The sequence below is a fragment of the Lepidothrix coronata genome, unplaced genomic scaffold (assembly GCF_001604755.1).
Source record: "Lepidothrix coronata isolate B3197 unplaced genomic scaffold, Lepidothrix_coronata-1.0 Scaffold84, whole genome shotgun sequence".
Classification (NCBI taxonomy): Eukaryota; Metazoa; Chordata; class Aves; order Passeriformes; family Pipridae; genus Lepidothrix; species Lepidothrix coronata.
Window position 1 is genome coordinate 1,854,363 of NW_016690264.1, and position 26,389 is coordinate 1,880,751.

At 41.0% G+C, this 26,389-nt stretch overlaps 2 protein-coding genes across 2 annotated transcripts in view; one reads left to right on the forward strand and one right to left on the reverse strand.

Annotated features, from left to right (window-relative positions):
* Positions 1-22,377, reverse strand: part of UROC1 (urocanate hydratase 1) — a 40,208-nt gene extending 17,831 nt beyond the window's left edge. The window contains exons 1-13 of the mRNA XM_017820629.1: positions 22,081-22,377; positions 15,517-15,647; positions 12,867-12,960; positions 12,445-12,504; positions 9,269-9,397; positions 8,565-8,626; positions 7,553-7,619; positions 6,830-6,973; positions 4,068-4,156; positions 3,546-3,608; positions 2,320-2,499; positions 762-859; positions 437-509 (exon numbers count right to left, since the gene is read on the reverse strand). Of these exons, the coding sequence (XP_017676118.1) occupies positions 437-509; positions 762-859; positions 2,320-2,499; positions 3,546-3,608; positions 4,068-4,156; positions 6,830-6,973; positions 7,553-7,619; positions 8,565-8,626; positions 9,269-9,397; positions 12,445-12,504; positions 12,867-12,960; positions 15,517-15,647; positions 22,081-22,206 (1,316 nt within the window). The 5' untranslated portion in view covers positions 22,207-22,377. The remainder of the gene's footprint in view (positions 1-436; positions 510-761; positions 860-2,319; positions 2,500-3,545; positions 3,609-4,067; positions 4,157-6,829; positions 6,974-7,552; positions 7,620-8,564; positions 8,627-9,268; positions 9,398-12,444; positions 12,505-12,866; positions 12,961-15,516; positions 15,648-22,080) is intronic.
* Positions 22,378-24,753: 2,376 nt separating this feature from the next.
* Positions 24,754-26,389, forward strand: part of LOC108500124 (netrin-4-like) — a 46,105-nt gene continuing 44,469 nt past the window's right edge. The window contains exon 1 of the mRNA XM_017820668.1: positions 24,754-25,649. Within this exon, the coding sequence (XP_017676157.1) occupies positions 25,583-25,649 (67 nt within the window). The 5' untranslated portion in view covers positions 24,754-25,582. The remainder of the gene's footprint in view (positions 25,650-26,389) is intronic.

A 26,389-nucleotide genomic window follows, 5' to 3' on the forward strand; every position in this document is an offset into this window, starting at 1 on the left:
GCCTGGGAAAGAGGCTGGTGACATGGGCAGACAAATGTCCTCTTTCAGATATGCTTTTAACTTCAGTGGCTTTGATGATTTGGAATTGGGTTCTACTGCTCTGAAGAGACAAGCTCTCAATTTTTAGCACCCATAAGTGAAGTTGCTTATAGTTACAGTTTGAAGCTGTGACCTGGCTCTTCTTTTAAGTATAACTGCTTAAAGGAAAATTCATAGGAAAAAAAAAAATGCAGCTAATTCATGTGAAGGAGTAAAGAGTTTTGAGTTGGCAACATTTTGGCCCAGACTAACTCTGGCATAACACCTGCAAGATCAATTTTCCTCCTTTTGATCCTTCATAGTGCACTGCAAATTTGCATTAATCTCTGTAGTACTCTCCCCTAAACAGAGGGAGTCACAAGGCACTTAAGAGCATATTCCAAACTGCCCAACATACCCCATGATGTGCTGAACGTAGGAAGGATATCGAAATTCTGTTTTATTTGCTCCTTTTTTCTCAACATCAGCACCTATAAAAGAATTTTAATAGTCAGTGAATTAGTGAAAAAAGACCCATAAAAGGTAAACCTCTACTGCACCTAGGTTCCCATGAAGGCTGTATCTCATTCAGGGAGGGCCAGGGGTCTCAGAGAAAAAGAGAAAAAGAGAGGCTAAAGAGTTAAAATAACACAGTGGCCAACCCCATCCTACCAACATATGCAACTGGGAAGATGCATGCAGGATTGTCCTTGTTTCCACCTACAAATCCAGGATCTACTCACCAGCCCTTTGAGCTTCCAAGAGAAAAGCATTGCCATAATCCCAAAAAAACATGCCCTTATCAGCAAGTTTGTTAATAGCAGCCACATGCCTCCTCAGACTGAAACAGAGAAGGAAACAGTTATTCTTGATTTTGATGAAATATCAAAAAGAATAATATTGTGAACTCACTAAAGGTATGGGAGTAGGGGGAGACAGATGGAAAGGAAAGACCCCAGATAAATTCAGACCTAAACCCATAAGTCATCAGTTGAGATGCTTTCAGTCTCTATAGCACCCCCAAATCTTGAAGTAATTTACACTCATTAAGGAAACTTCATTCACTGGCAATGAGGGGTCACATCTTTCAGAAAAGTGATGCAGCCAGATCTGGGGATGGAGGGTAATAACAAAAAACAGTCTACATAAAACTGCTCAACAGTTTCGGAAATTCACAGAGCAGGGACAGAAAAGCTGGAAATGGCTAAACATCATTGTTCTGGCCTCACCCTTGGCCAAAACAGCCCAAATGGCCCTTTCTTTCCAATAGTGGGCCTGCCTCAGGGCTGGTCCCTGTGATACCATTTCCACCTAATATTAACTAGTTCTAATATCAATGCATATTTGCAGATGGACTTGTACACGCATAGGTGTAACTTCTTGGAGTTCTGGAGGTAAATCAAATGACTATCAAATGAGAATGGATTTTTTTTTTAGGCCATATCTAGCTTGTTAGAAATGAGTTCCTCACAGAAATTTACATTTCTGTTACCTTTGTCTTTGATTAGTATGACGAAGAATTGGGGAAACTGGAAAAGTTCTTGTTGGTCCCTCATCCAAAGTCAAATAGATGTTATGTCCATATTCTACCTTCTACTGGTAAGAGGTCTCCACCAGGAATATTCAAGGTGAATAAAACCAGTGTAGGAGCATTCTTCTTGAAAGGACCAGTTGAGAACTATAGTACAGCTTTATTTGTATATAAATTATGCCAAATTGCTCCCTTTATAATGTCCAATTTCTCTTGCAGACTTGTAAATCAGTGGTAGCTTCCTGAAATCAAGATACTAAACAGAACTTAGTTACAGTTGCAGCAACCTGTGGGGAGTGACTGGGGGAGATTATCCCCTTTTTATATCCTTCCTTAAAAACATCTTGCTGGCCAGAAGCCAGCAATGCATGGCAGGCTAAATGGACTTCTGGCTTGCTCATTGGAGCTTTTTGCCATATTCAGTGAACCCAGAGCAAATGGAAGACTACATGGAATTATACTTATTGTCCCAGATTTTTAAAACCTAATGCAATTTAGGAATTTATAGAAGTGAAATGAATCATTAGTGTTCAAACTTCTGATCTTATACAATACAGAATATTCCTAAAGTGGTGGGTAGGTGATGTCTGCCAGATTGTGACTGATAGATGTACAAGGACTAAATAGTGCAACTTTACCCCAGATTTCTACTGAAAAAAACAAACAAAAAAATCTAAGAAGAGAGAGTTCTTGAAAGAAAGACAGAGATCTGATTACTTGCAGAGCAACTAAACTTAAAGGTTAAAAAGATGTATTGCCAAAACATTTACCTCTCTTGCACCAGGCTCCGGAACTTCCCTGGATCAGTGGAAAGGAGCTGCTTTGCTTCCTCAAAGCCAAGTTGTACTGGATAGTACCCCCCATTAAATGGGTTGTGACAAGAAGTTTGGTCAGACCCCAGATCAACCAGCAGCTCTCCTGTTTTGTCCAGCTCATAGACCAACCTCTCCCTGGGGAAGACAGTAAATGGAATGTTTGAACATAAGCTGTCATTTCACAGTCTGGCTCCTCTTTTAGGAGAATTTCTTCCAACCCAAAAGGTTGTTTGTGACAGTAGGCCCTTGGCTAAGGCTTTGCAGGAGGCTAAGCCAGGAGGTAGGAAGTGATAGTACTGAAGATTTGGGTGCAACTTTTATATTTCACATTTACCTGTGCAGGAATGCTGATAGATGAGTTGGATACCAGTATGACCTACGAGTCTTATTGGTCAGCCTCAGCCTTTGGTATATGGTGTGACAAGAGTTACCATTGAATAAAAGCCTCAAGAGCACCAGGACTTCCACCCATTGTTTTATTATTTTTATTTAATCAATACCTCAGTACTTCTATTCTTCACTTATAGCAGCCTTCCAGTACCCAAAGAGGCTTACAAGAAGGCTGGAGAGGAACTTTTCATGAGGGTAGGTAGTGATAGGAAAAGGAAGAATGGCCTTAAGCTGACAGAGGGACGGTTTAGATTAGATATGAACAAGAAATTCTTTATTATAAGGGTGGTAAGAACTGGAACAAGTTGTCCAGATAGGTTGTGGACTTCCCATTTCTGGAGGTATTCAAGACCAGGCTGGTTGGGAGCCTGGTAAACCTGGTCTCATGGTAGGTTCCCTACCTGTGGCAGGGGGGTTGGAACTAGATGATCTTTAAGGCCCCTTCGAACCTGAACATTTGTATGATTCACTGAAGTCAAAGACATTTTCTTGCAATCCAATTAGTGAAAGATTAAAAGGAAGTAGATAAATTCTTTCTTCATCCAAGGAAGAATCTTAGAATTTCTTTGCCTAAGCCATTTATTGTTCCATAAGGAAAGGAGGAGCATGAGAAACAACTGGGAACTGGAACACGAGGATGAACATCTCTCTTTTGACAATACTTTTTCATTAACATCTAGAGTAATGTACTCAGCCCTAGATTTAATGTCTCTTCCAAGTTTGGGAATTAATTCCAGATTGACTAACAAGCCAGAGCATTAATGTATCCATTATCCATATATACTACTCACCATAGATCTACCACATTCCCATGGTAACCCAAACTAAGGGCAATCTTATTCTTTCTTGCTTCTCTAGAATAGAATAAAAAGATGGGTTGAAGAAAATGCACCTCATTCCATCTTGCAAAGTATAAGTCCCACACAGAATCAAACCCAGCAAAAAAGTCTGTATATAGTTTTCAACACTTATCTAGAAAACAGATCTTTCAACCTTTGCATAATTGTTAATCACTGATTCCATAAAACTTGAGTGATGCTTCATGTCTAACATCAGTTGTAATTGCTCTATGCATATTCATGAAACAGAATGAAGACACATTTAACATATCCAAATGATATGAAGCATTAGTAGTCACTAATAATGACTGCTGCAGTTTGGGAAACTGCAATCACGTTCCAAAGCAGACCTGGAATAAGAAGAGTGTCCCTCAACCCCTCTGACATGTACATTAAAATGGCACAAGGCAGAAAGATGTGAAGTGAGGGTTAGGAAGCAGAGATAAACTCACTGAATTATGTTGCAAGTCATACCTAAGGCGAGCAATGCAATGGTCCAGGTTGTCAGAGATTTCCATCAGCCATCCCTGCTTGTGGCGTTTCAGAAGTGCTGCTTCATCGACCTGGGAGTAACAGCAGAGATCTGAAAACTACTATTTCCCCTATGTAGTCACTTTTACCTTTAGTTTTTCAATTACCCTACAAGAAAGAGTAGCAAAAAGGTAAAGGTAATAGCCCTGCTGTTACCTTGAGATATACCTCTGTCTATATATAATAAAGATATAATATATATAATTATTGTTCAAATACTTATTTTTCACCTCTAATGTTCTTTACACTTTTTGTTCTCTTTTACTCCAGGCTCAAAGCAAGAAATATTCTTGATACATCACTTCCCAAAATATTCTACAAACAAAAATTTATCATTAAAATGGTACAAGAGGTAATATTTTTCTGCCAACTTTAGTTATTGTTTTTCTTCATGAGTACGTTAAAAAGAAAAAAGGTTTCCAATTTACTTTTCAAATCTGGCTATTTCTTGTGAAAATTGTGGTTTTAATTGATTAAGAAAATATTTTCTTTGATCAGCTCAGAGAGATGTTTCTGCCAGGCTGCCCAAGATAAAGGTATGGTTTGCTGAATAAAATTAACCCTCACTTTTGTTCTTGGACTGCTGGTCGAAAATCTCAACCAAATATGGAAAAGAAGAAAGCACTTTCTTGTCCCCGCTGGCTAATGCCACCAAAAAATAGCCCAGATCAAAATAAAACCATCTTTAATTCCCTCGTTTGAAATTTGAAGCTCCAAACAAGCTCAGTCCCAAATCTGTACTCTCTTCTGGGCTCAGCTTCTGTGTATGCCAGTGTGTATGTGCCTAAGAGACAGCCGGATAAAAATATAAGTGTATGGACAAACTGTGGAGGCTTTGAACCATTAATATGGAATCTGTGCCAACATATGAACTTGCACATCCATTAATACTTTTATAATGAGCTATCATTGGCATAAAGCAAGTGGCAAAATTAATTTAAGCCAATATTCTGTGGTAGCAACAGATTTAAAACCCCCACAGTGATGTGTGTGCATGAGAACACACAACCTGACTAACTTCCACTATTTCATGAAAGCATTTTTTACTTCTCTATATTCCATTCCCATCATTTTCATTCTTTCTCATTAAGAAGGTATTTACATGTTAATTAATTAGGTTCTGTATTCAGGAGTTGCTTAAACACCAGGAAACCTTTTCTTTCCCAATTATTCTTAGCATAAGAAACCTTCCATAATTTTCCACATCAGTAATAAAAGCTATCCTTCCAAAACCCCAGATTATGATAATAACAGTGTCCCTGCCAGTGGAATTATTCAATAAAGTCAGGTGCCGTGGGGGACAGCTTCTTTTGAGTTATTTAAATCAGCGCAGGAGGAAAGATATTAAGTGGTCTGTATGAATTACAGGAATTGGGTTCATTTAAATCCCCACATAACACAGATCAGATCTATTTAAATTTTACCACATCCTACATATTTTACTTTAGCCCTCTCTGACATTCTTAGCCCTTCACAGACTTGCCAGCATACTCAAGAAAACTAGCTTCCTTTGAAACACACTTGCAAAAATATGCTCATTTTTCATCAGCATCTCGGTAGTTTTAAAAAATCACATAAAGCTGATGACCAAATGTTGCCTCCAGTGTAACCCCAGAGAGACCAGTGCAGCTCCAAGGAGACAGTCTAGCTCTCCACGCAATTATTTCATAAAACTACAATCTGCTTCCTGTCAAACAGAAGAGGTAAAAGACTTGCACCATTAATCCCTTCTGTCAGAGCTTCGTAAGCCCCGGCTGACAAAGCGATATCTCTTGCACAATTCAATGCCATTTGCATAAATAGTTTCTTAAACAAATAATATGTACATATATATAGTTATCCACATGTGCTCCTGAGACTCATTTCCGACAAGGATCATCTCACAGGAGATAAAAACCAGGCGATATTCAGTCTCCTGAACAAAATCATCTGCAGCCGTAGAGATGAAAAGGACAAAGGAGTGCTGTGAACAGCACTCACAGGAGTCTTGCCTTTGTATTCCAGCATTTGAGAGATCATGATGACAGAAGTCTGAATAAAGATAATTTATTCATTAATAATTTATTCAATAGTAAATTGAATAAATTTATTTCATCTGCGGAGCGTACCTGAGGAGATCTCAAATACACGCAAAACTTACGTGCCAATAAAACCACTTTTGCACCACTGTTGTAAAGCAGGTGAAGCCCCAGCCTTCCATGAACAAGACCTGAGCTGAGCAGAGCAGTCAGGCTTACTGCACACCATGTGGGCAGTCTGACCCCTTATGTTTTGAAGTTTAATTGTGCCAGAGGCTTTAAAGATTAATCAAAGTTAAATATTATAATTAATACCTTTATAACATAGATGATTTTTGGCATAAGAGAATGCAGGAATTCTCACAGGAATTGCCTGTAGAAGTTACACCTTTTCACACATGAAATGAGGGTAGTTCAAGCACTGAGAGCTCATCTAACAGCATCATTCTGCATTATTTGTGAAGCAGTCATAATATCCTTGCAGTCTGATCCAGTGAGTGTATGAATAGAGAGAGGAATAGCATTGAAAAATGCTCAGCAATGAAAAGGACAGACAGATCTTAGAAAAGAGTATCTTTCTTGAGTTTTTGTCAGGGTTACTTGAGGAACATGTCAGATCAGAAGAATGTGGGCTCTGATTCAGCACATGAAGGAGAGAAGATAGAACAAAAGCAGTATTGTTCTCACCTCTGCAATGATCCCCACACACCCAGCAATGACTGCAGCCTTTGCTTGAGCCCCACTCATCCCTCCAAGACCAGAAGTCACAAACACCTTCCCAGACAGGTCTTCTGCCTTCAAGTAGCGACGGCCTGCATTGAGCACTGTGAGCTGCACACAGCAAATAGAGCAATCACCAGGAGATGTTTTCTCTGGAGTCCCTTAAATTTAAAGGTTTTCTGTCCCTTTTGCAAACAGACAAACTCTACAGTCACTGAACATGTGAACAGTTTTAATCTTTTAAGAAGGAAACATGTTACAAAATGATGGTATGAAACCATCTGTCCTGATTATGTTTCTTTCTCTCACCATGAAATAGAATAATCAGTGCTTCCCAATATGCTGCTCTTGAGGCATAGGGACTTGTTAAGGATGGCTGCAAAGGATGGATAAGGAAAACAGCCAAGAAAAGGTTTTTGTAGAACTCGTTTGGCCAATTGGTACTTCATGTATTGTAGCTAAATATGAGTTCAAATTAAGACCTTGACTGCAAATCCCTTCAGGTCTGTGCCCTAGATAAAATGTATCTAAGTGAAAAAACACTAATTGTTTAAGGAGCGGGCAATGAGAATTTCTTTAGTAGCCAGAACATCCTCTCACCACAACCCAACTCACTCCAGTCACTAGACACTATGGGAGAAATCCTCCTCCAAAACATACTGACAAATAGACCTTTCCCCAGTTTCTTACCACTGTCCCATGTACTATTCCCTGAGGCCCAATGTAGCAGTAGCTCCCTGCAGTCATCTGACCATACCTAGAGACAGCAATGAACACTGTGAGACCTCATCTTACTCAGGCTGGAATGAGTTCTGTACTCCACATGTTTTCAGTATAACAAAAAAACCCTCTGTGTTTTGATTTGTTGTTAAAGGTCTGCTATTCTCAAATTCACATATTAACGAAGTTTTGTCGTTAGCAATGCACCAACATGTTTTCAGAAGAGTGCTTAGCTGATTTAATTGAGTTCAAAACTGCATCGATCAAAAGCTGAGGGTAAAGTTGTCTTGGAATTTAACATAGTGAGTAGGACACAAGGACACTCCTTTTCACCTCGTTGGCACATTTATGCCATTGGTTTCCAGTGCCACTTGTGCTTCTAGGACACATAGTTGCATTTGAAGTTGTTGGCTCAAAATGTTTGTTCACATTTCTATTAAATTCCCAGAGGAGGGAGACAGCTCTCCAGCTGTTTTAATTTATTCTCTCCATGGTACCCAAATGTATAATAATCTTGTGCTCATCAACTAGATTAACAGTAGTTTGTACAAATGTAAAAAAGTATGTAAAAATCATTTAAAAAGAATATAATTTTCTACTTCAAAGTTTCTCCTAGCCTGAAAGAATGTTTCATGACTTATATTTTCCATAAATTGCAAAACAATCTCTGCAAAGTGGAACTAGCCAGTGCTATAAGTGGTTTATGATTAAGGCTTCAGGCTGCCATTCAGCCAAGTCTCTCACATAAACCTAATATTAATTCCTGGCAGACCTCAATTACATCCTTATATATGTGGCTGAACATAACTCAAACTCCAAAGTGATTCCACTTAAGTATGTATTAATGCTTTGCAGCATCAGGAATTTATGCAGTACAGTTGAAATCCATCTGCATTAGAAATTTTAACCAGCTACTGCTTGATGTCTGAATTACATTTTAGTCAAGTATTTGATATATTTTAATAGTGAGCTATCTTCTTACATTGTTACTCCCAAAGCAAACATCTTCTCATATTCATCTCTGGAGGAATAGTTGGGAATAACCTAAGAAAACAATCAAAATAGAATCCAGATAAGCAAATTAGAGATTTAAGCAGGTCTTTTTGACAGCCCACATTTCTCAAACTATGGTCACACATGTAGAAAAACAGGAGAAGTAATTCAGGTGTTTTATTTCATGCATTCTAGTATTAAAAAAAAAAAAAAAGAGAAGTCCAGTCTTTCTGGCACTGTGACTGCCATGCAAAAACTAGCCTGCAGGGAGAGAGGTATTGAATGGCTCAAAAGACTGGCAATAAACCAGTACTTTTACTTGTCCAGCTTGCCTTCCAAGCAAAGCAGTCCAGATATCTGAGCCTCTGATTAATAATCATCTTTTTGCTTATTGAGAGCTTTTAAATCTTCCAAACTGAGTCTAGCTGAACTGTTTTGGTCAAGAACATGTAGAGCTCAGACTCAGTAAGAACAGAAGTTGTCTGATAAAGACAGGATTGTTTCCTCCATCACTGCAGATGAGCACATATGAGATGAGTACAACTGAACTGGAATAAATGCTGCAGAATTTGGACCCCAAATTCTCCCATGTGTTGTTGTAAATGTGGATAATATGAATTATATTTTAATTCAGCCAATACTTGAAAATTAAACTGAAGAGGAGGTAAAAGAAAACAAGATGCTAATACCTACCATGCCATTAGTGATGATTAAACGAGGAGCACGGGGGTGGCTGGGGAAGAGTCCCAGAGGATGCCCACTGTACATTACTAGTGTTTGCTCTTCTGTCATCTCTGACAAGTAGTGCATTACCAACCAGAACTGAAAGGAAAAGCAAGGAAAAGAAGGAGTCTGCTTCCATCTTACATTTATGGGCTTTTTGTGAAGCCGCTAAACTTTGGGAATGAAGGCAGCTATAGACATAACGAGGTGTACTCACATACGGAATAACAGCCAGAGCTCTCAACACATTCTGGCTTTTAATAAAGTCCTTTAAGAGACATCACTCAGCAGGAAACATAAATCATCGACTAGCAAAAGCCTGAATAAGTTCCAGAATAATTTGTCCAGTAGAAACTCCAGAAATCCTTCACTTTTAAAGCCATTCTCATTTTATCTTGAGGTTAAACATTTGGATCTGGCATTTTTCTGGCAATGTTTCTGAAGTCACACTACAAAATTTTCCCTATCAAATTTATTAAATACTTATTCTTTTTGTTGATCCTAACGTGAATTTCAGCATCTTCTAATGCTTGTTTTCTGTTCAATAAATGGCTATTACAATGTGCACTTATAAATGAAGTGGTTTTTCTTCTCAAATAAAAATTTGTGCTTTCATTGTGGACACTGAAGAAACACCTCGATACACTCAGGAGCATACAAATAAATACATCTCAACTCTGTCTGCATAATTCGAAAGTTACTCTTGATGAATGCCAAAAAGTACACTGATCACCTAAGCTGACTATAAATTTAACTCTCATACATCATTGTCTACAACAAAGCCCATTATATTCCACAGGACTTTTGGTATGTGACAACTAGGCCTGAGAGAAGCTTTCCCATGCAATATTGGAATTCAATAATTACTTGAATTGGAGTTTCTGTAGGGACACAAACAAAGTATCAGTGACAAATAAACAAACCCAGTTGTCATGGGCACTTAAGCTCTGTAGTTGTGGCTTTGATCTGAATTAAAAACGGTACAGATTTGAGGCCAGTCCTTTCTAATTCACTCAATTTCCCAAGCTGCAAGTTAAAGTGAACAGGAAAAAGTTAGTAGAGTTACTGTTGCTTTTTACATTTTGGTTCTGTTTCATGAAAAATGCTGAACAATCAAGTTCTGGTTGTAGGATAGAACAGGTTGAACTCTCAACTCTTTAGCAATCCGGGAAAAATATTCTAATGAAACTAGAAGCTGTGAGATAAATACATCTTTTTCCATTGAAGGGCATAACTAGTAGCAAGGAAGCAAAAGCCTGAAAGCCTTTCAGAGCTTAAAGAGAAGGTCTGTTGTCTGCAGGTTTGTAAAGTTAGCTCTGGACATAGTTCTCTCATTTGAAATTATCCAGAAGAAAAGCACAAGTCTGCATGGATTATATAAACCAAACTGAACTTTTTCCCTAGGAATTCTGCAATGATAACTTTTTTTTTTAAACATGCTGTTTTCAAGCTACAAAGAGAATAAAATGTTCTGTGGCAACTGATTCATTCATGTGATTGTTACTCTAAGCAGGCAAAACAAAAAACGTTTTGTTTGTTCTGCTGTGAAACAACTGCAGGTCATAGGTCTGGTTTGGATGAGAACAAGAGAAAAGAACATTTCTGACTTTGGCAGCACTTCTCCCTCACCTTGCAGCCCAGCATCTGCCTAAGGAATGTCAGGTCAATAAGGGCCACTATATAAACTGCTGGCACTGCTCACCTCAGAAATGCTGTAACACTCATATAGTCAACAGGCAATAGTTAAATGGCATTTACTAATTGATACACAGAATAAAGAAATGGAGTGGATTGCCATGGCACCTTTGTTTCAGAAGAAGTCAGAACAGTTTTGCCTCAAAAATCTGCCTAAGTCTTCCATTTAACTTCCATTTACCAGATCGAGAAACTGAAGTATGAATTTTAACCACAAATGAAAAACACCCCACTGGGAAGCATCCCTGAGTCACTCAGTCCCATGCTATGGTGAGGAATCCCTTCCTCTCCCCTAACTAGGAACTTCATTTGCACATCATTTTTGCTGGTATTCTTTAATAAGCAAGAGACCAGATTCAGATAGAGCCACAAAAAGGTGCATGTGTGATCCTTCATGACAGAAGCTGGCTCCTTCAGTCAGCTTTTGCTTATGTAAGCTACAGAATCAGAAATTAAGACCTTCCCAGTGCTCAGGAGTGACCCTGCCCTCCACAGTGTGATGTAGCTTTCTACAGGCCCATTGCAAAATTCAAAAGTGGATTTCCATCTACCCCCACTCCATGGCCTTGGGGCACCCAGAGGCTGGAGGCACCATGTGGGTTTGGCATTCACAGTAACCACATCTGTGCCTACCCACAGACACTCAGGATGGTGGTTCATTCGATGTTCCTCCTGCCACCACACACCTGCAGAGCATTCAGACAGAGAGCCTTTTTTTTTTCTTAAGACAATAAATTTGGCCCACAAAATCATAATTCTAAATATGCTGCTGATTCCAAAGATCTCCTGCAAATACTTTCTACATGCATTTTGCAGATTAAAGTGAGTGTATTTATGGACCTTTTTTATACAGGAGAACAGAGATTATACAACCATAACTTAAAACACCCTAGCTTTGATTTTAGAGAGACTTTTACCCACCTGTCATTATTCTTAGAAGATCAGGGTTCATAGTAAAGTGCACCATGAACTGGTCAGCTAGCACAAATATTTACAACTAACCTGATTTGCTAGGAAAAAAAGACTGAAAATTGCACTTTCCTAATTCAAAGCCTTATTTTTATTCCACTGCTTGTGAAAAATGTTGCAAAAGTAACACAAACATAAGATACACTTTCTAGTTTCTTAGACTCTACCTGTGGAAAATACAGAGGCACACACACATGCATCAGGGAAAGACAAGGCTGGTCTTTATATCATCATACACAGTTTGGTAGGTTCATGGTATCATGTTTAGTATTTCTGTTGGGCTGTCTGTGCTCTCCTCACTAAATAAAGCTCTCTCCATCTATGCAGTTCCTAACCGAGCATTCCTCTATCCAAACAGGATGTTTTGGAGTGTTTGGAGGCAACGACTGCCAAGAACTATCCCGAACTGCTTAAGCAGAATGTGCGTGGGGGAGGGTGAAACTGGTTTTACTAAGCAAGCTGCAAAACCAGCACTGTCCTACCTGTGCCCAGTTGCTGAAGACCTGCCCATTTCCTCCATAAGTGACAAGCTCCTGAGGAAACTGAAAAAGACAATTTAACAATCAAGCAAGCACTCTTCTGAAACCTCTCACTGCATCTCTGAGCTATTTTTGTAATCTCAGTAATAAATCTTTTCTAGAGCTTATTACATCAAAACCCTCTAGGTTCTTGAAATCAGAAAGTAACATCATGAAAGTGACAAATTAAGAAAAAAAAGAGTATTATCTTCCAAAATTAGGAAACATCAGCACTAATTTTTCAGGGTAAGCTGTAGAAGCACTGTACCATGAGCTGAGCTCCTGTACATCTAGATTTTTCAGTATTTATGTGACAGCACATACAAGAAGTATCTCGCAGATTTGCTGCTGCCCTATGAATCCAGCTCCCTTTCACTGCCCCTTACCTGAGCCACTGAGGGATCCAGATTGTTCATGATCATCAACATAATGGCAGCAGCTGATTTGGTCTTGCAAGGATATTCTCCTATTGGGTATGCTCTGAAAGGGTAGTCACAGAAATTTAGAAGAAACACTCCAACTCACAACGAACACCACAGATGAATATCCCTACATGCCAGGGATATTCAAACTTGTTTAAGTTGCAGGCTTTTATTCAGGAGGGAAGGGGGGGGGAAGAAAAAAACCAAAGTGCAGATCTGGAATTACATGTGTACCTTAACAGGTAAATCAGGTTTTAACTATTATCGGAACTAAACAAAACCAATAAATTTTAATCAGCTTATCATTTGCTAATCACAATTGATAAATATGGTGGCCAAGAACTCATGGCTTTTTAACTAGATTTTTTTTTTTTGGGGGGGGGGTGTTGATGGAACTGGCCTCTAATACAGAGGCCAAGGCCAAGCAGCTAAATCCTGCAATGCCAAGGGAAACAGCAGCAATGGAAATTGCCTTCAGGCTCATCAACCCTTTTAATTTAAGATACTATCTAAGGCTTGAGCTTCAGGCTCAGAGAAGCTCTCAGAAACTGAACTAGTTAGGAGAAATATGGGCCTTTTTACTAGGATACACTTCATCTAGAAAGCTGAGAGGTGAGGCATGGGAAATACAAATATATTCCAAGTCAGGTTTCCTGGCACTAATGTACTGCAATCATCTCATTGTTATCCTCCACCATCTGTTTGTCATATGAAATTGCCCTAAAACTTCTACTCTGGGAGATTTGTACTGTAGCTGTTCAGGGCAGGGACTGTTCCTTTGCTGTGTTTGCACAGGTCAGTACAATTGTGCTGAGGTCTCTAAGATGTGACACCAAAAGAAAGTATAACCACACATGAAGAGTTTTACTCCTTCCTTTTCCCTAAGGAACACCACCATTACAGATGCTGGAAATCCCTAAAGGTGGATTAGGATCATTTGCCATAGAGATCTTCCTTTTATTGGACCACAGATCTTCAGTTGCTGGGCCCTTGTTTTGTGCAGGGAAGACAGTTACACTGAAAAGGTTCAACTAAGGAGTGCCAACTACAAACAAAAATCGGACATCCGCTGTTCAGCTCATGAGCCAGGATCTGGAATGTATATTCTACAGATTTAGCAAATGGGCTTTTCCCATGATCACATTCATTGTATCCTAGCTTTTTACATCAGGATGCTGAAACAAATGCCTTGTACTTGTTGCCAAACCAGAGAGAAAGCCTTTGAGTTTTGCCGCAATGCTTTTTTTATTAGTGATTTCTGCTTTTCTAAACTTGATGTGATAAAACAGGATTTCTGTGGAATGATACCAATTCATCAAAAGGACGTATTTACACATAATATTGTTCAGAACATAAGAAACCCAGCTTTCAGTTATCAGCTGAGTGTGCTGGCATGGAAATATGGCTGTTAAATGCAGCTGTACTCCCTGGACATACACAACAAAAATCAAATATTACCAGAATACAGAGAACAAAAAGCATTTTCTTATCCTGAGACTGCAATAACCTATTAGAAGTTTCTCAGTGAAATGGTCACAAATAAGAAATACTTGAAGCTATCAAAGAATCACTGATAGAATTACTGAAAACAAGCTGGTGGACTGTCTCATCCAAGCCTACTTGGAAGGTGTCATCATCTGTAGTTTAGTACTAGGGTCCTCTGAAGTCCAGCTCTGCAATATCTTTCAGACAGTCTTCCAGTTGTCCTGCTCTTAGCAGAATTCTGCAGGATCTGGCCCCAAGCTAAAATTGACTGCATAGAAACATGGATGTGCGTGGAAATCAGAGTTGCTTTATTCAGGTTTCTGTACAGACATTAACCAGGCCCCTGTTAATGCAAAAACGAATCAAACAGTCTAAAAAAAGCAGCTATCCTCTGGCAGCCCTCACTAAAACTGTTCTGCTTCACAAATATTAGCCCCAGCAGACCTAGAATGAAGTGATGGTCCAAGACCAACAGGCACAGCATATTACAAACCAGGGTCACATACAGGTTCCAGTGGAAAAAAAATTTACTATCTTTCTTTTATGCCCAGAAAGCCTTCTCTGCTCTGAGAGCACAGATAACCCAACCAGGCACTCACAGCAGGTCTCTATTCACTCATCTGGTTTTGCCTCCTGGTTCAGTTGAGATGTGACTTGCAGCAGCTCAGGACGATTGCAAGTTTTCTGTCAAGGTTCTAATTGGAGGTCTCTGCCCCTAGAAACTAAGACTTGCCATGGGATAGAGTCTTTGAGATCTCTGTGTGTGGTAAATCTGGCATTACCAAGCACATAACCTCTCTCAGTCCCTTCCCTGTGTTGAGTGGTGCTGAGCTTTCCAGCAGTGAGGCTGCCCTGGCCCTGCCCCAGCCTATCCAGAATGATGCACACTGCTTTCCTATCAGTCCCATGGAGCATCCCAAAGCATCTAGTAGCCTTCCCCTGGAAATGAAACCACTGTGATACACAGAACATCTGAATTATCAGATGATGAGCTTCATTATTATGTTATGACATAAATTCTACAAGAGGTAAATTAGGACACAGAATTCCACTATGTAAAGGTCAGTTCCACAGGTGAAAGGTGGTAAACAATGGCAGCCAAATACAATGTGAACCATCCAGGCCTTACCTCATCTCAATATCTGGGAAGAATCTGTACATATAAATATGGCCATAGAGCCTGAGTTCTTCAGCAAATTCCGGTGCCAGCTTCTTTTGCACTTCAGGGGGGAAATAACGCAAGGCATTGCGCAAAGCCAGCTGCCAAAGGAAAAAGAAAAAAGAGAAGAACCAAGGTAAAAGAGAAATGGAGGTAAGTGGGTGGCCCTGAACTTTAATCAGACTCAGCTGGAAGCCTGACAGCCATCACAAGGACAATGCAACTCAAAAGGCCAAGCTCACACCAGGGGAGCTGCGTTCACAATTTCCTATTGAAGCGTTTCTACCTGCATTTTTCCTTGTAGATTAATTGCAGTAAGCATGTAACCATCCTCTTCCCACTTGTCCCCCTAAATCTGCATGGAGACACCTTGGAGATTTGGGAAGTGCTCAGTCCTATTCATATCAGACACAGAAGAATTCCCTCTCACAGTGCTAGGGGGCACTGAACTATCAAGGAAATCATCGTTCAGAAATCCTTAAAAGTGAGACCCTAAACTCCTTAGAGACACTGAAGACCCTACTGTACTTTCCATTCAAAAGCGATCTTAGCCCAGATTTCTGTGACATGTTCCCAGATGAAGACATTCTTGGGCTAAGTTTTATTGAAGATTCACTCATTTAGCATCCTAATGTATTGCAGAGAGTGGTGGTTTACATTATTTTATTGATGCTACATATATCACTTCCAAATTAGCTAAAATGATTACTAGGCACTCAATTAAGTTCTGCAGATGATACTACGTGGCTTTTACTCCTTATTGCCTTCAAAGACATTAGCCTTGGTTTGTAAAGTACAGTATGTCCTTTTGGATGAAAGAAACCATAAATAAATCATTATCTTTACAACAGTCTGTTAAGTCATGTCTCTATATTATGTATTTCATTTGATTAAAACCATAAAGAGAACAAAGATTTTGTCATCTTTAAATAGCCTGTTTCATGCAAAGATCTTGTAAGTTCCCTGACAAATGGCAACACCATCCAAATGACTTTTAGTTGAAAAGACTCACAAATCATATGGAATTTCACATCATCATTAAGCCAATTTTTAATGTCTGTAGAAAGGACAGAAATGGATGAGGTTTCCTTCCAAGTCTGCTAACAGCTCAGTTTTTGAGAGGACTGAGTAGAGCACAGATAACCCCTGTCTGTGACACCTGCTGTTTGCTCTTCAGTTATGAAATCAAGGATCTTCTGGAGGCAGTGAAGGGATGGGCTGTAGTACAGACATCTAGAACAACTACCCAGTCCAGGTATCATCGCCATCCACCCTGGTAAACGGTCCTGAAAAGCTCTGTAAAGCCCTCAGCTCAGTAATGGAACTCCTCACTCACCCTGACTGTGCTCTGGCTCTTATGGCTAAAGCTCTCCAGCCCCTTCATTTGAGCACACTGGGCTCACGTACCTTAGAGCACCCTGAAAGAACAATAAATCTAAAATGCTTCAGACTAAGAGAGGCTTTTGTTGGCACACTTGCTACTGAGCAGGCATTCACCTTCACAGATCAGCTGATTTACACCAGCTAAGGATCAGACCAGTAAAACCTTACAAATTAGATGAACAACTCCACACAGAGAATCATGGGGGGGAAACCCATTTACCAGATGAGAAAATGCAAATTTTATCTTCTAATCTCACTTTATTCTTCTCCAGTCAGGTTTTTCAAGGGCATGTTATTAATAAGCACAAAAATCCGAGCTGCATCCACGCCACAACAAAATGCACAGGGATTTCCAAAGTCAGTCTCAGAGGTGAGCAGCCATCACAGGGGGTTCTAGATCTAAAAATTTTTTTGTTTTCAGTGTGGCAAGGATCACCCATAATCTTTGATCAATACATTATTCATATTAAAATGAAACTGATGGGCAAATGTTTTTCTTCACCCTAAAAAAATACAAGCAAGAAAAACCTGGTATGATTTTCAAATAAATTCACTTAGACTGAGCCTCTGTCCTATTAGTGTTACACATTAGCAGCAGCCTGAATTTTGATGATGGAAACATTAATGAAACATGAACTTGAATGTTACATGAAGGGCAGGAAGGGCACCTTGCACAGACAATAGAGATCTTGTAAAAGAGGACTAAGACTATGGCTTGTTAAGCTTAACTGAATGAAGGTGATATTTGATTGCTGTCTTACTGCAGGATAAATGTCAAAGCAGGAAGGAGCTTCAGGAAAGTACTGGAAGAGGAATAAATAGCTGTGAATTACCTGTAAAAAATATAGTCTCGGAATTAGAGGAATTTAAGTATAAGAGATTCTGAAACAGTCTCTCAACAAAAGAGCTGAGGCACTCAAAAAGATGAAGCCTGATTGCTTTATGAAAGGGCAATTGCCATGCATGGGGAAGAATTCTACATATTCATTACTGAGTCAAACTGAATAACCTGAGAAAGGCACTCAAGGAGCAAATTCAAATAGGCTGCTCATTATGCTTTTCTGGAAAGACAATACATTTCATTAAAGCACCATAAAAAACATTATTCTACTGTTCAAGTAGGACTGATTTACTATAACTGACACATTGCATTCTGCATATTATCGTGCATTTTATATTTAGGTGTTCTTCCTGTTCATAGCTTCCACTGGCAGAAGCTAAAGCTGCATGTGCTCAGTACCTCTGAAAAATGGGGTCCAGAGTTCATTGGTGTCTTAAAAAATATTAATTGCAGTTATACTCCTGAGCCTGATAGGCAGTTTAAAAAAAAACCTGCTCTGAATTTGCCAAGTTACTGATTTAAATCAGCTCAGTGCAATGTAAGCACCAGATGCAAAGTTTTCCTCTTAGATCTGCCAGCTGGAGCTACCATTTGGTTCTTGCATTTAAGCTCTAGTCACTATTAGGGTGTCTTTTTTTATTCCCTGGCATTTATATAGTAAAACATGATTCCGCTGCTATTTAATCAATATTTAGACCTCTCAGTGTCAACAAAGTATAGTCAAAACAACCCATGAAATCCTGCTTCAATCGATCAGCTGTAAATATCTTTGTTGGAGGGATTCTCCTGAGAAATCAGGTAAACCAGACTCTTTGTTAATTGGTGTTTCTTGAAGAGCCAGTGCCTCTTCAGAAGGAATGTCATTCATTCCCATTTTCTAAAAAGATCATCAGAACTTCCAATTTAAGACTCTTGAGATACTCAAACATTAGGGTTTGCAGTCTCCCTGCTTACTGAGGGAAAGGGAAGCACAAGGAGAGGAAGTGATGAGCTTAACTCTGCAACAGTTTCCTTCTTAGCTGCTTTTCCAGTGGAGATGGTGTTCCCCTCCTACCTCTCATCTGCCTGATGACATCCAGGCCCAGAATCTTAGATGGCACTATCCTCTAGAGAGAAAGCAAGATTGTTTCGCTTATTTCTCTTCCTAATGTGTCCCAGTTTCAATCAGCTCAGCAAGAAAGTAAGCATGGAGATTCCTGATTGCCCATTGTTGTAAATGCCCTACAAGCTGTGAAAGTTTAACCAAGTTCTTTATCATCCAGATGTTCCAAAACAGGAGCTAGTATGCTGACCTTTCCAAATCACAAATAAACTTTTTAACCTGGCCTCATTTCTGGATGTGTAAAGGAATCATAGAGGTCAAACATCCTGCTTCTTCATCAGAAAACTGAAGAACAACTCCAGGTGCTAGTGACCTTCCAGGCTCCAGCTTTCAGTTCATCATATTAAGATGTTACCAAGCATCCCTAAGGGATAGGGAGCCAAGAAGAGCCAACACAGCCAGCGGGACAGGCACCTACCTCCCCAGCCAGGGTCCAGCCTCGTACTACCTGAGGGAGGTGAGCAGGGCAGCCCAGGAATGGCAGTCAGGTTCCATCAGGAGTCCAGGTCATCAGGCAAGAACAGGGTCACATGCAGCTCCAAGGCCAAGCTAGGAGTGCAAGTCAGGACCAGGTCTGGTGACGGTTACCAGAGATCACCAAAGAGGTTCATAATGGTGAGTCAGCCCACAGGTTGGAGACTAGAGCAGTGAGGTCCCTGGCTGGGCACAGGGACACCCTGAAACGGAGCCAGAGCCACCTCCAGCACAGCCAAGACTAAAGACCCAGGCCTGAGCTTAAACGGAGCCCCTAAGCCTATGAGCAGAGGGTGTGGGTGGAGACCTCAGGAGAGGCTCATCAAGGTCATCAAGGCCCATTAGTGCTCCACCACAGAAACACAAGTGATGCTGCAATCAGGTGACAGATGACCCTGCTGGGTTGTTGGAGACTGTAACATGTCTTGAAGATCCATAAGGGAATTGCTGACCATTTTTCTAATCCTGAGCAACACTGAGAACATTCTTCCCAAGTTGCTCCAGCTTTATTGGAATGTCAGTGAGTAATGAGCATGCAACATCCTTGTTCTGCAAAGGACACACCACACATAGGTTTTAAGAGTAGTTTCTTTGTAGCATATTTACATTATGATACAGATGCTGAGAAACAGAAAGCTAGGGTTTCCTGAGCTGTGGAGGGAGGGAAAGAGAGAGGATGTGGCTGTTTCAGGCCTCAGGCAAAGAATGCTGAAGGAAGAGAACTCAGGAAACATATAATCAGAATCAGTTCTGAGATATGGCTTGATTTACCCAAGAAGATTAAAGTTGGTATGATAGGAAGAATTAGATACTTCTTCAGCAAGTCCCAAAACACACAGTTCTTTATAAGTCTCACTTACAGGATTTCTATTATAACCACAAGAGGAGGCCCAAGAAAATAAAACATTGGCAGTGGTAAAGTTTATTATTGTAACAAGGACTAAAACTGGAATGAAGGCATATGAAGAGAGGGACAAATCCCAAGGAAATCAGCAGAGCATTATTAACTTCACTTCTGTCAAAGCTTCCTCTGAATATTTAAATTAGAAAATGAACACAGTGTCATAGATAAAGACAAGTCTTGCAATATGCTCAGCATTACACACTGTCAACAAAATCTGGAAGCCGGTATCAAGACTAAAAAAGACCCTTGTAGACAGACAATCTTTCTGTCTACATGCTTTTCTAAGCATGGAACACCTCTTAAAAAAAAAAGGTTTGACTTTTCAGGTATGAAAAAAATACCAGCTGAGCCTCTAATTCTACTGAGAGTTTAAGGCAGAGGATTAACTGTAAAATAAATCAGAAAGGAAGCTTTAAAACCTTTAACAGTCTAATAAAAGTCCAACTAGCATGACCTCTTATCACACATAGGAGGCAAGATGGAACAATGAGAGAAGGATATTACACAGTACACTGGAGGCAGAAAATCAGTCTACTGCCATCTTTCTCTAAAATTTAAAGGAGGCAAGAAAGTATTCCAGTTTCTATATAGGAAGTGAGAACTTTCCCTGGATAAAGAGTAAGGTTTGGCATCCTTTTGAGAGATGCTTTCTCCTCTCCTGCAACACGGACTCCTTCCTGCTATAGCAGACTTCTGGGGAAAAGTGATTTAGCAAGGAATAAAACAGAGATGATTGGCAACATTCTGACATGCAGTGAGGATCGCTCCCCACTCCTTTATCTTAACAGCCATCACCACAGCCCTCTCTGCACACCGAGTAGCCACACTTCACGTGTCTGAGCTGTCCCAGACACAGACAGGATGCCTCAGCCGTGAATGCTTCTGTCATTGAAGTGAACCCTTGTTGGATATCTCACAGCTGTTGCTCTTTCTACCCTTTGACTAGACTCTCCTCTGCTTGTGGAAGTGAACTTAGAAAGAATTTGACTGCTGATGCCAGTGGGGAACTCCCACGAAGGCAAGGAAGTTGTGTGCAACTTGTTAGTGGGGAAGGAGCTTCTGTGTTCTGACCAGAATGTCACAGTGTAAGTGATGTTACATGTGATGAAGCACAGACTTTGAAACTAAGGAACCCACCTTATTCTCTCCCACACAAATTCCTAAGGATCTCTACCCATTGACTATTATTTTCTGCTGATGATTTTTTTTAATCTCAAACATGAAATAATGCAATGGTTACTTTACTGTGTACATAGACTATTCAAACAAAAAGAGACAGGAAAATAATTACGCAACTAAAGACAAATAATTAACTTAACTCCCTACAAACTTGCCTAAATTGCAGGATGCCCAGACTACTGGTTAAAATAGATCATCTTCGGATATTTTATGCAAATATACAGATGTGTAGCTGCTACCACGATGCTGATCACCTGTGATGTTTATTGTATCGGAGGGGTTAGCTATCATTCCCATACATATCCAGTGCTTTTGCAACAGCATTCAGAATTTCATCTTCAAGGGACAATGCTGGATTGACAGCATTGAAGTCTAATGGCTCTTGTTTAGTCATTTAAAGTCATGGAAGCTGTTGTGCAGAAAATCTCTTCCATATCAACCTGCTTACTCTGGAGGAGGAAGAAAGGAAACAAGCAGAAGAGCAATCCAGTACTTTGTCCCATTACACAGTGAATTATATAACACCAAGGAAATACATTTGCTAGAAAGCTGGGTGTATGCTCAGAAAAGCTTTTGAGACAAACAGGTCTGCTGCCCCAACCTGCATTTATCTGAAAGAAAGAAGTGAAGCCCTGTGAAATCTCAAGTTACCTTTTTCTCCTGAGCAGTGAGATTGGGGGTTCTCACGGGTGCATGGGGTATTCCTTTTCTCCGACCTTTGTTTTCAGGCAAAGGGTTTAGAGGAAGGCCACGACAGATTTCCTTCAAGCTGGTCATTGCTGAGGAAGTACAAGGAAGAAAGGCAAGGCAAACTGGAGAGGTGCAAGGAACAGGAGGTACGAGGAAGGTGCAGGCAAGCAGGATGCTCAGTGATTCAAATGCACCACCACTCCGGGGTGATCCTGAAGAGGACAGCCTGTCCTCTGGCTTTTGCAAACAGGGCTGTCAAACATAGAGGGCAGGTGGTACAGATTACACACCTCCCCCCTCTTTGTCATGCCATTGGCTCTTCCCTCCTCACCCAAAATGAATGATTCACAGTTTTGCCGTTTACTCTCTGGGTGCTTTGTCAATTGTCACTAGAGCAAACTCAGTCCCTTTCCAAAACATCCAAATCCCCCAGTGTCCCAGTGAGAGTCATGGACTGGAGCATGAACCTTACCTGAGACCTCAATGATCGTATATTTACATTACTATAATTTAGGAACTAACTAAAGTTAATAATTGTTATTCACACCACTGTTCATACACATTGTCCAGCTAAGATGGGCATTCTCTGTTTGACACCTCTAGTATGGGCTGTTCCTCAGATCTCATCAATTTGTCTTCTAGACAATAGCAGTAGTCAATGATAACAGCAAAATTTTCCCCTTAGGTGTTGTGTTCTTAGCTCACAGGCATGAATGGATTTTCACAGCATTACTCCGGAAATGTACTCATTAGCACTGGTAGTGGGTTCCTCAAGACAGTCAATAATTGGAAAAACGAAGGCTTTCCATTCTATGTCAGTTTTATACCCTACAATCAACAACTAGAAAGTCTTATGGTACTGCCATTCAGGCATCACAGGTAAATGAATGTACTTAACTTTGATTTTCCACTTACCAGTGCAACATGAACTTTGCTCTCTATTTTAGGTGGTTGTTTAAATTACACAGCAGCTTCTTGACCTTTATTACATCTATTAAATTACAAGTGCCACAGTTTAAGCCTGGTGAAATTAACTGGGAGAAGCATTTCAGTTAGGAATGAGGCTAAAACTTGCAAATAAAAAAATACAGCACTTCCCCACAAAGGCAGCAATCAACGAGCAATGACAACAAAGCACAATTATTAAATGACAGCCTCTCATTAATGTCAGATCCGCTTTAGCTCTAGGACATCCTGCACATCCCCAGCTCCCACTGAAGATGCTCGAGTTGAAAGAACTCAGAACATCCCAGGGGAAATGAGCACACAGCAGACTCAGACCCTCTGAAGGATACTGTCATTTACAGCAGGAGAATTTTGTTTTGTAATTAAACAGTATTTTAGCTGCTTTCAAACAAAAGGCAAAGACAAAAAGGAGAGGGGAAAGCCTCCATATTTCAAAGTTTTCTGTTTGGTTTTCATATTAAAAACATACCAAAATAGAAAAGAAAGATAAGAGTAAAGTCAAAAAATTCTGCACCAAAACCTAGCTAAATAACCCTGCCTTACATAAACATTCCCACCCCAAAGGGAAATAAATCTTTCCTTTTTCTTCTTTGTATGACCTACATTCTTCAAATCCCTCTAAGGTCTGATCCTGCACACACATGAGCACAAGAATAACCCCATTTGCATTGGACTGCCCTCGGACCTGTTTCCTCTGTGAGATGGAGCAGAAGTTATTGGCGTTATATTGATGAGAAACCTGAGGAAAGAGAGAATGAAGAAGTGGGAACATACACCCTGAATTAACTTTTGTTTCCTAGGGCTGAACACTTTCACCCCCTCATCACTACATGCTGGAGTCTCTCTGAGTCCCCAAGAGCTTTGTGTTGGAGTTACTGAGTCCAACTGCAAGGATTCTGCCAGCGCAGACATCCCAGCTTCTCCAGGCAGCCACAAGTCCCCTCGCTGCCTGGCTTGTCCCAGCTGCTGCCAGTGGTTATGGAATGAAGCTGGTGCGTGTGCCCGCTTGTACACCACGGGAGCTTTACCTGAACCCGGCCACCCTCTCTCCCCAGGCCCGGGGGTGCGAGGGCCGTGTCCCCGGGGCTCGGGCAGGTGTCATGTGCCGGGCGGGCTGGCAGAGGGTGCTGCAGGGACAGACGGACGCGGACGCGCACAGAAACACACGGACACACACGGGCTGCTGGAGGGGAGGATGCGGCTGGAAAAACAACGCCCGCGACTGAGCCCAACCAGCACCAGCCCGGCCCAAGAGGAGGTGCGGAACGGACCTAAAAAAAAAAAACAAAAGCACATATAAAGCCCAGGAAGAAGATCACATGTTTTAATAATCCCCTCTGCAGGCAGACAGGACCAGAGAACTGTCCGGTTAGGACCGAGAGATGTCCTACAGGCTGAAGGGAGGCAGCGACAAAACTTGCAGATAACTAACCCGCCCTGGGGAGGGCAGGACCCCCCCGCCCTAAGCCTTGCTGTAGCAGCAGGAAGGAAGGATTCTCCAGCCCCCTCTCCCTTTCCCCCTCTCGCCTGGGCGCTGGGCATTGCACCTCCATCCCGGGAGAGCAGCCCCTGCCCACGCCTGCCCGCTGCCCCTCCCTGAGATCCGCAGCCCCCGCGTCGCGGTCAGGAGCCGGTCCAGCAGCAGAGACGGCCGGGGATTGCCCGGGCACCAGCCCCGGCGAGCTGGCGTTGGGTTTGTTTTCCACTCCCCTGGCGCTCGCTGTGTGAAGCAAATCCCTTGGAGGTGGGGGAGAAGCGGCTTCCGTGACAGCGGAGGGAGGAGGGAAATAAAATAAAATAAAACAAACCAAAATAAAAAGGGAGAAGAGCCAGGAAAGCACTTGCTTCTCATCATCTCTCAGGGAGCAAAGCCAACTCTGCTCTTCTTATGACCCTCTGCTGCAGGGAGCAAAGGGAGAGAAGGTACTGGGGGGCACCTCCTAACAAAGCAGGGTTCAGGCTGCCGGGACCCCCTCGCTACCCGGGGTAGCAGCAGCCTGCGGGAGGTGCGAGGAGGTAGGGAAGGTTGCCAGGGTGAACCCAGGCACAGCCAAACCGAAGCTCCACCAAAAGCAAGGAGCAGGAATGAAAGTTTCGAAATAGCATCCAAAGAAGCGCCAAGGACCGGACCGAGCAGAGCTCTCCGCCTCGCATCAGCCCTCGATGGTGCACCCGAGGCGCTGCGTCAGGGATGTGAACGTCCCCTGCCCGCTGCATGGAGAGGGGTAAAGGCACAGAAAAGCTTTGTTATTTATTTATTTATTGGAAGCAATGTATGGGTGACACCCAGAAGGCATCTGAGCCCTGAAAAAAACCAAACCACCTCTGGACCCAGAGGAGAACAAGAAGAATGAGACAGCAGCCTTGACCCCTACACTGAGAGGAAGGTGAGCAGAAAGAAAGAAAGAAAATACAGAAAAGCCATGCAAGCACCAAACCTGTAGATTACTGCAGGTCTTTTTTTGCTTCACTGAGGACAAATATTTTACTGACAACCATGCAGCATAAAGGCATCATGCTGATTGTTTTCTTGGAATATTTTATTTCTGGCCATGGGGAAGCAGGTAAGCAAAATAAATCAGTATTGCCATTCTGAAACAATTTATCCTAAATTTAACAAGGGGAAATGGGATAGAAATCAGCTCTGTTTGTTTAAAAAAAAAAAAAGTCATCTTTGTTTTAGATTGGATTTTTACAAGGAATTCGTGTTAGTCAATACACATAAAAGCTTATTATTCCCTGCAATAAACAGCTTTACAGTTCAGTCTCCTTCCAAAGCCTTATAGGATGTACAGGTTCATAAATCCTTACAAGAAAAAAGTGTGTTAGTTTTGCAAACAAAAGAAAAGTAAGAGAAAAAGGAAGAGGTAGGTGGATTGAGATATGCTGGATGTTTGTTTTGAGGATGAAACACTGCCTTTCTAGGCAGGACAATAGTGAAATTACAACATCCTTGGATATTATCACCATAGGAATCTGAATTATTCTCTTAATATTACTTAATATTGCATCATTAAAAATCAGAGATGCTGTTTAGGAATTCTTATTTATCCAGAACAGTCCATTCATTCATTGTATTCCCTGATTTAATAGTTAACATGCAGTGGATGGGATTAAATTAGCATTAGAGAAAAATGCATTAGGACAGAAAGAGAAGTTGATTAGTTGTGTGTGTATACGTGGGTGTACAAATACACATGATACAGGAATGATACAGCTGTGTATTTACATAGGGACCTAAAAATACCTGGATTATGATGGAGACAAATTCCTTAAAGGAAAGGAAGCAAAGCGTTTTTTCTTT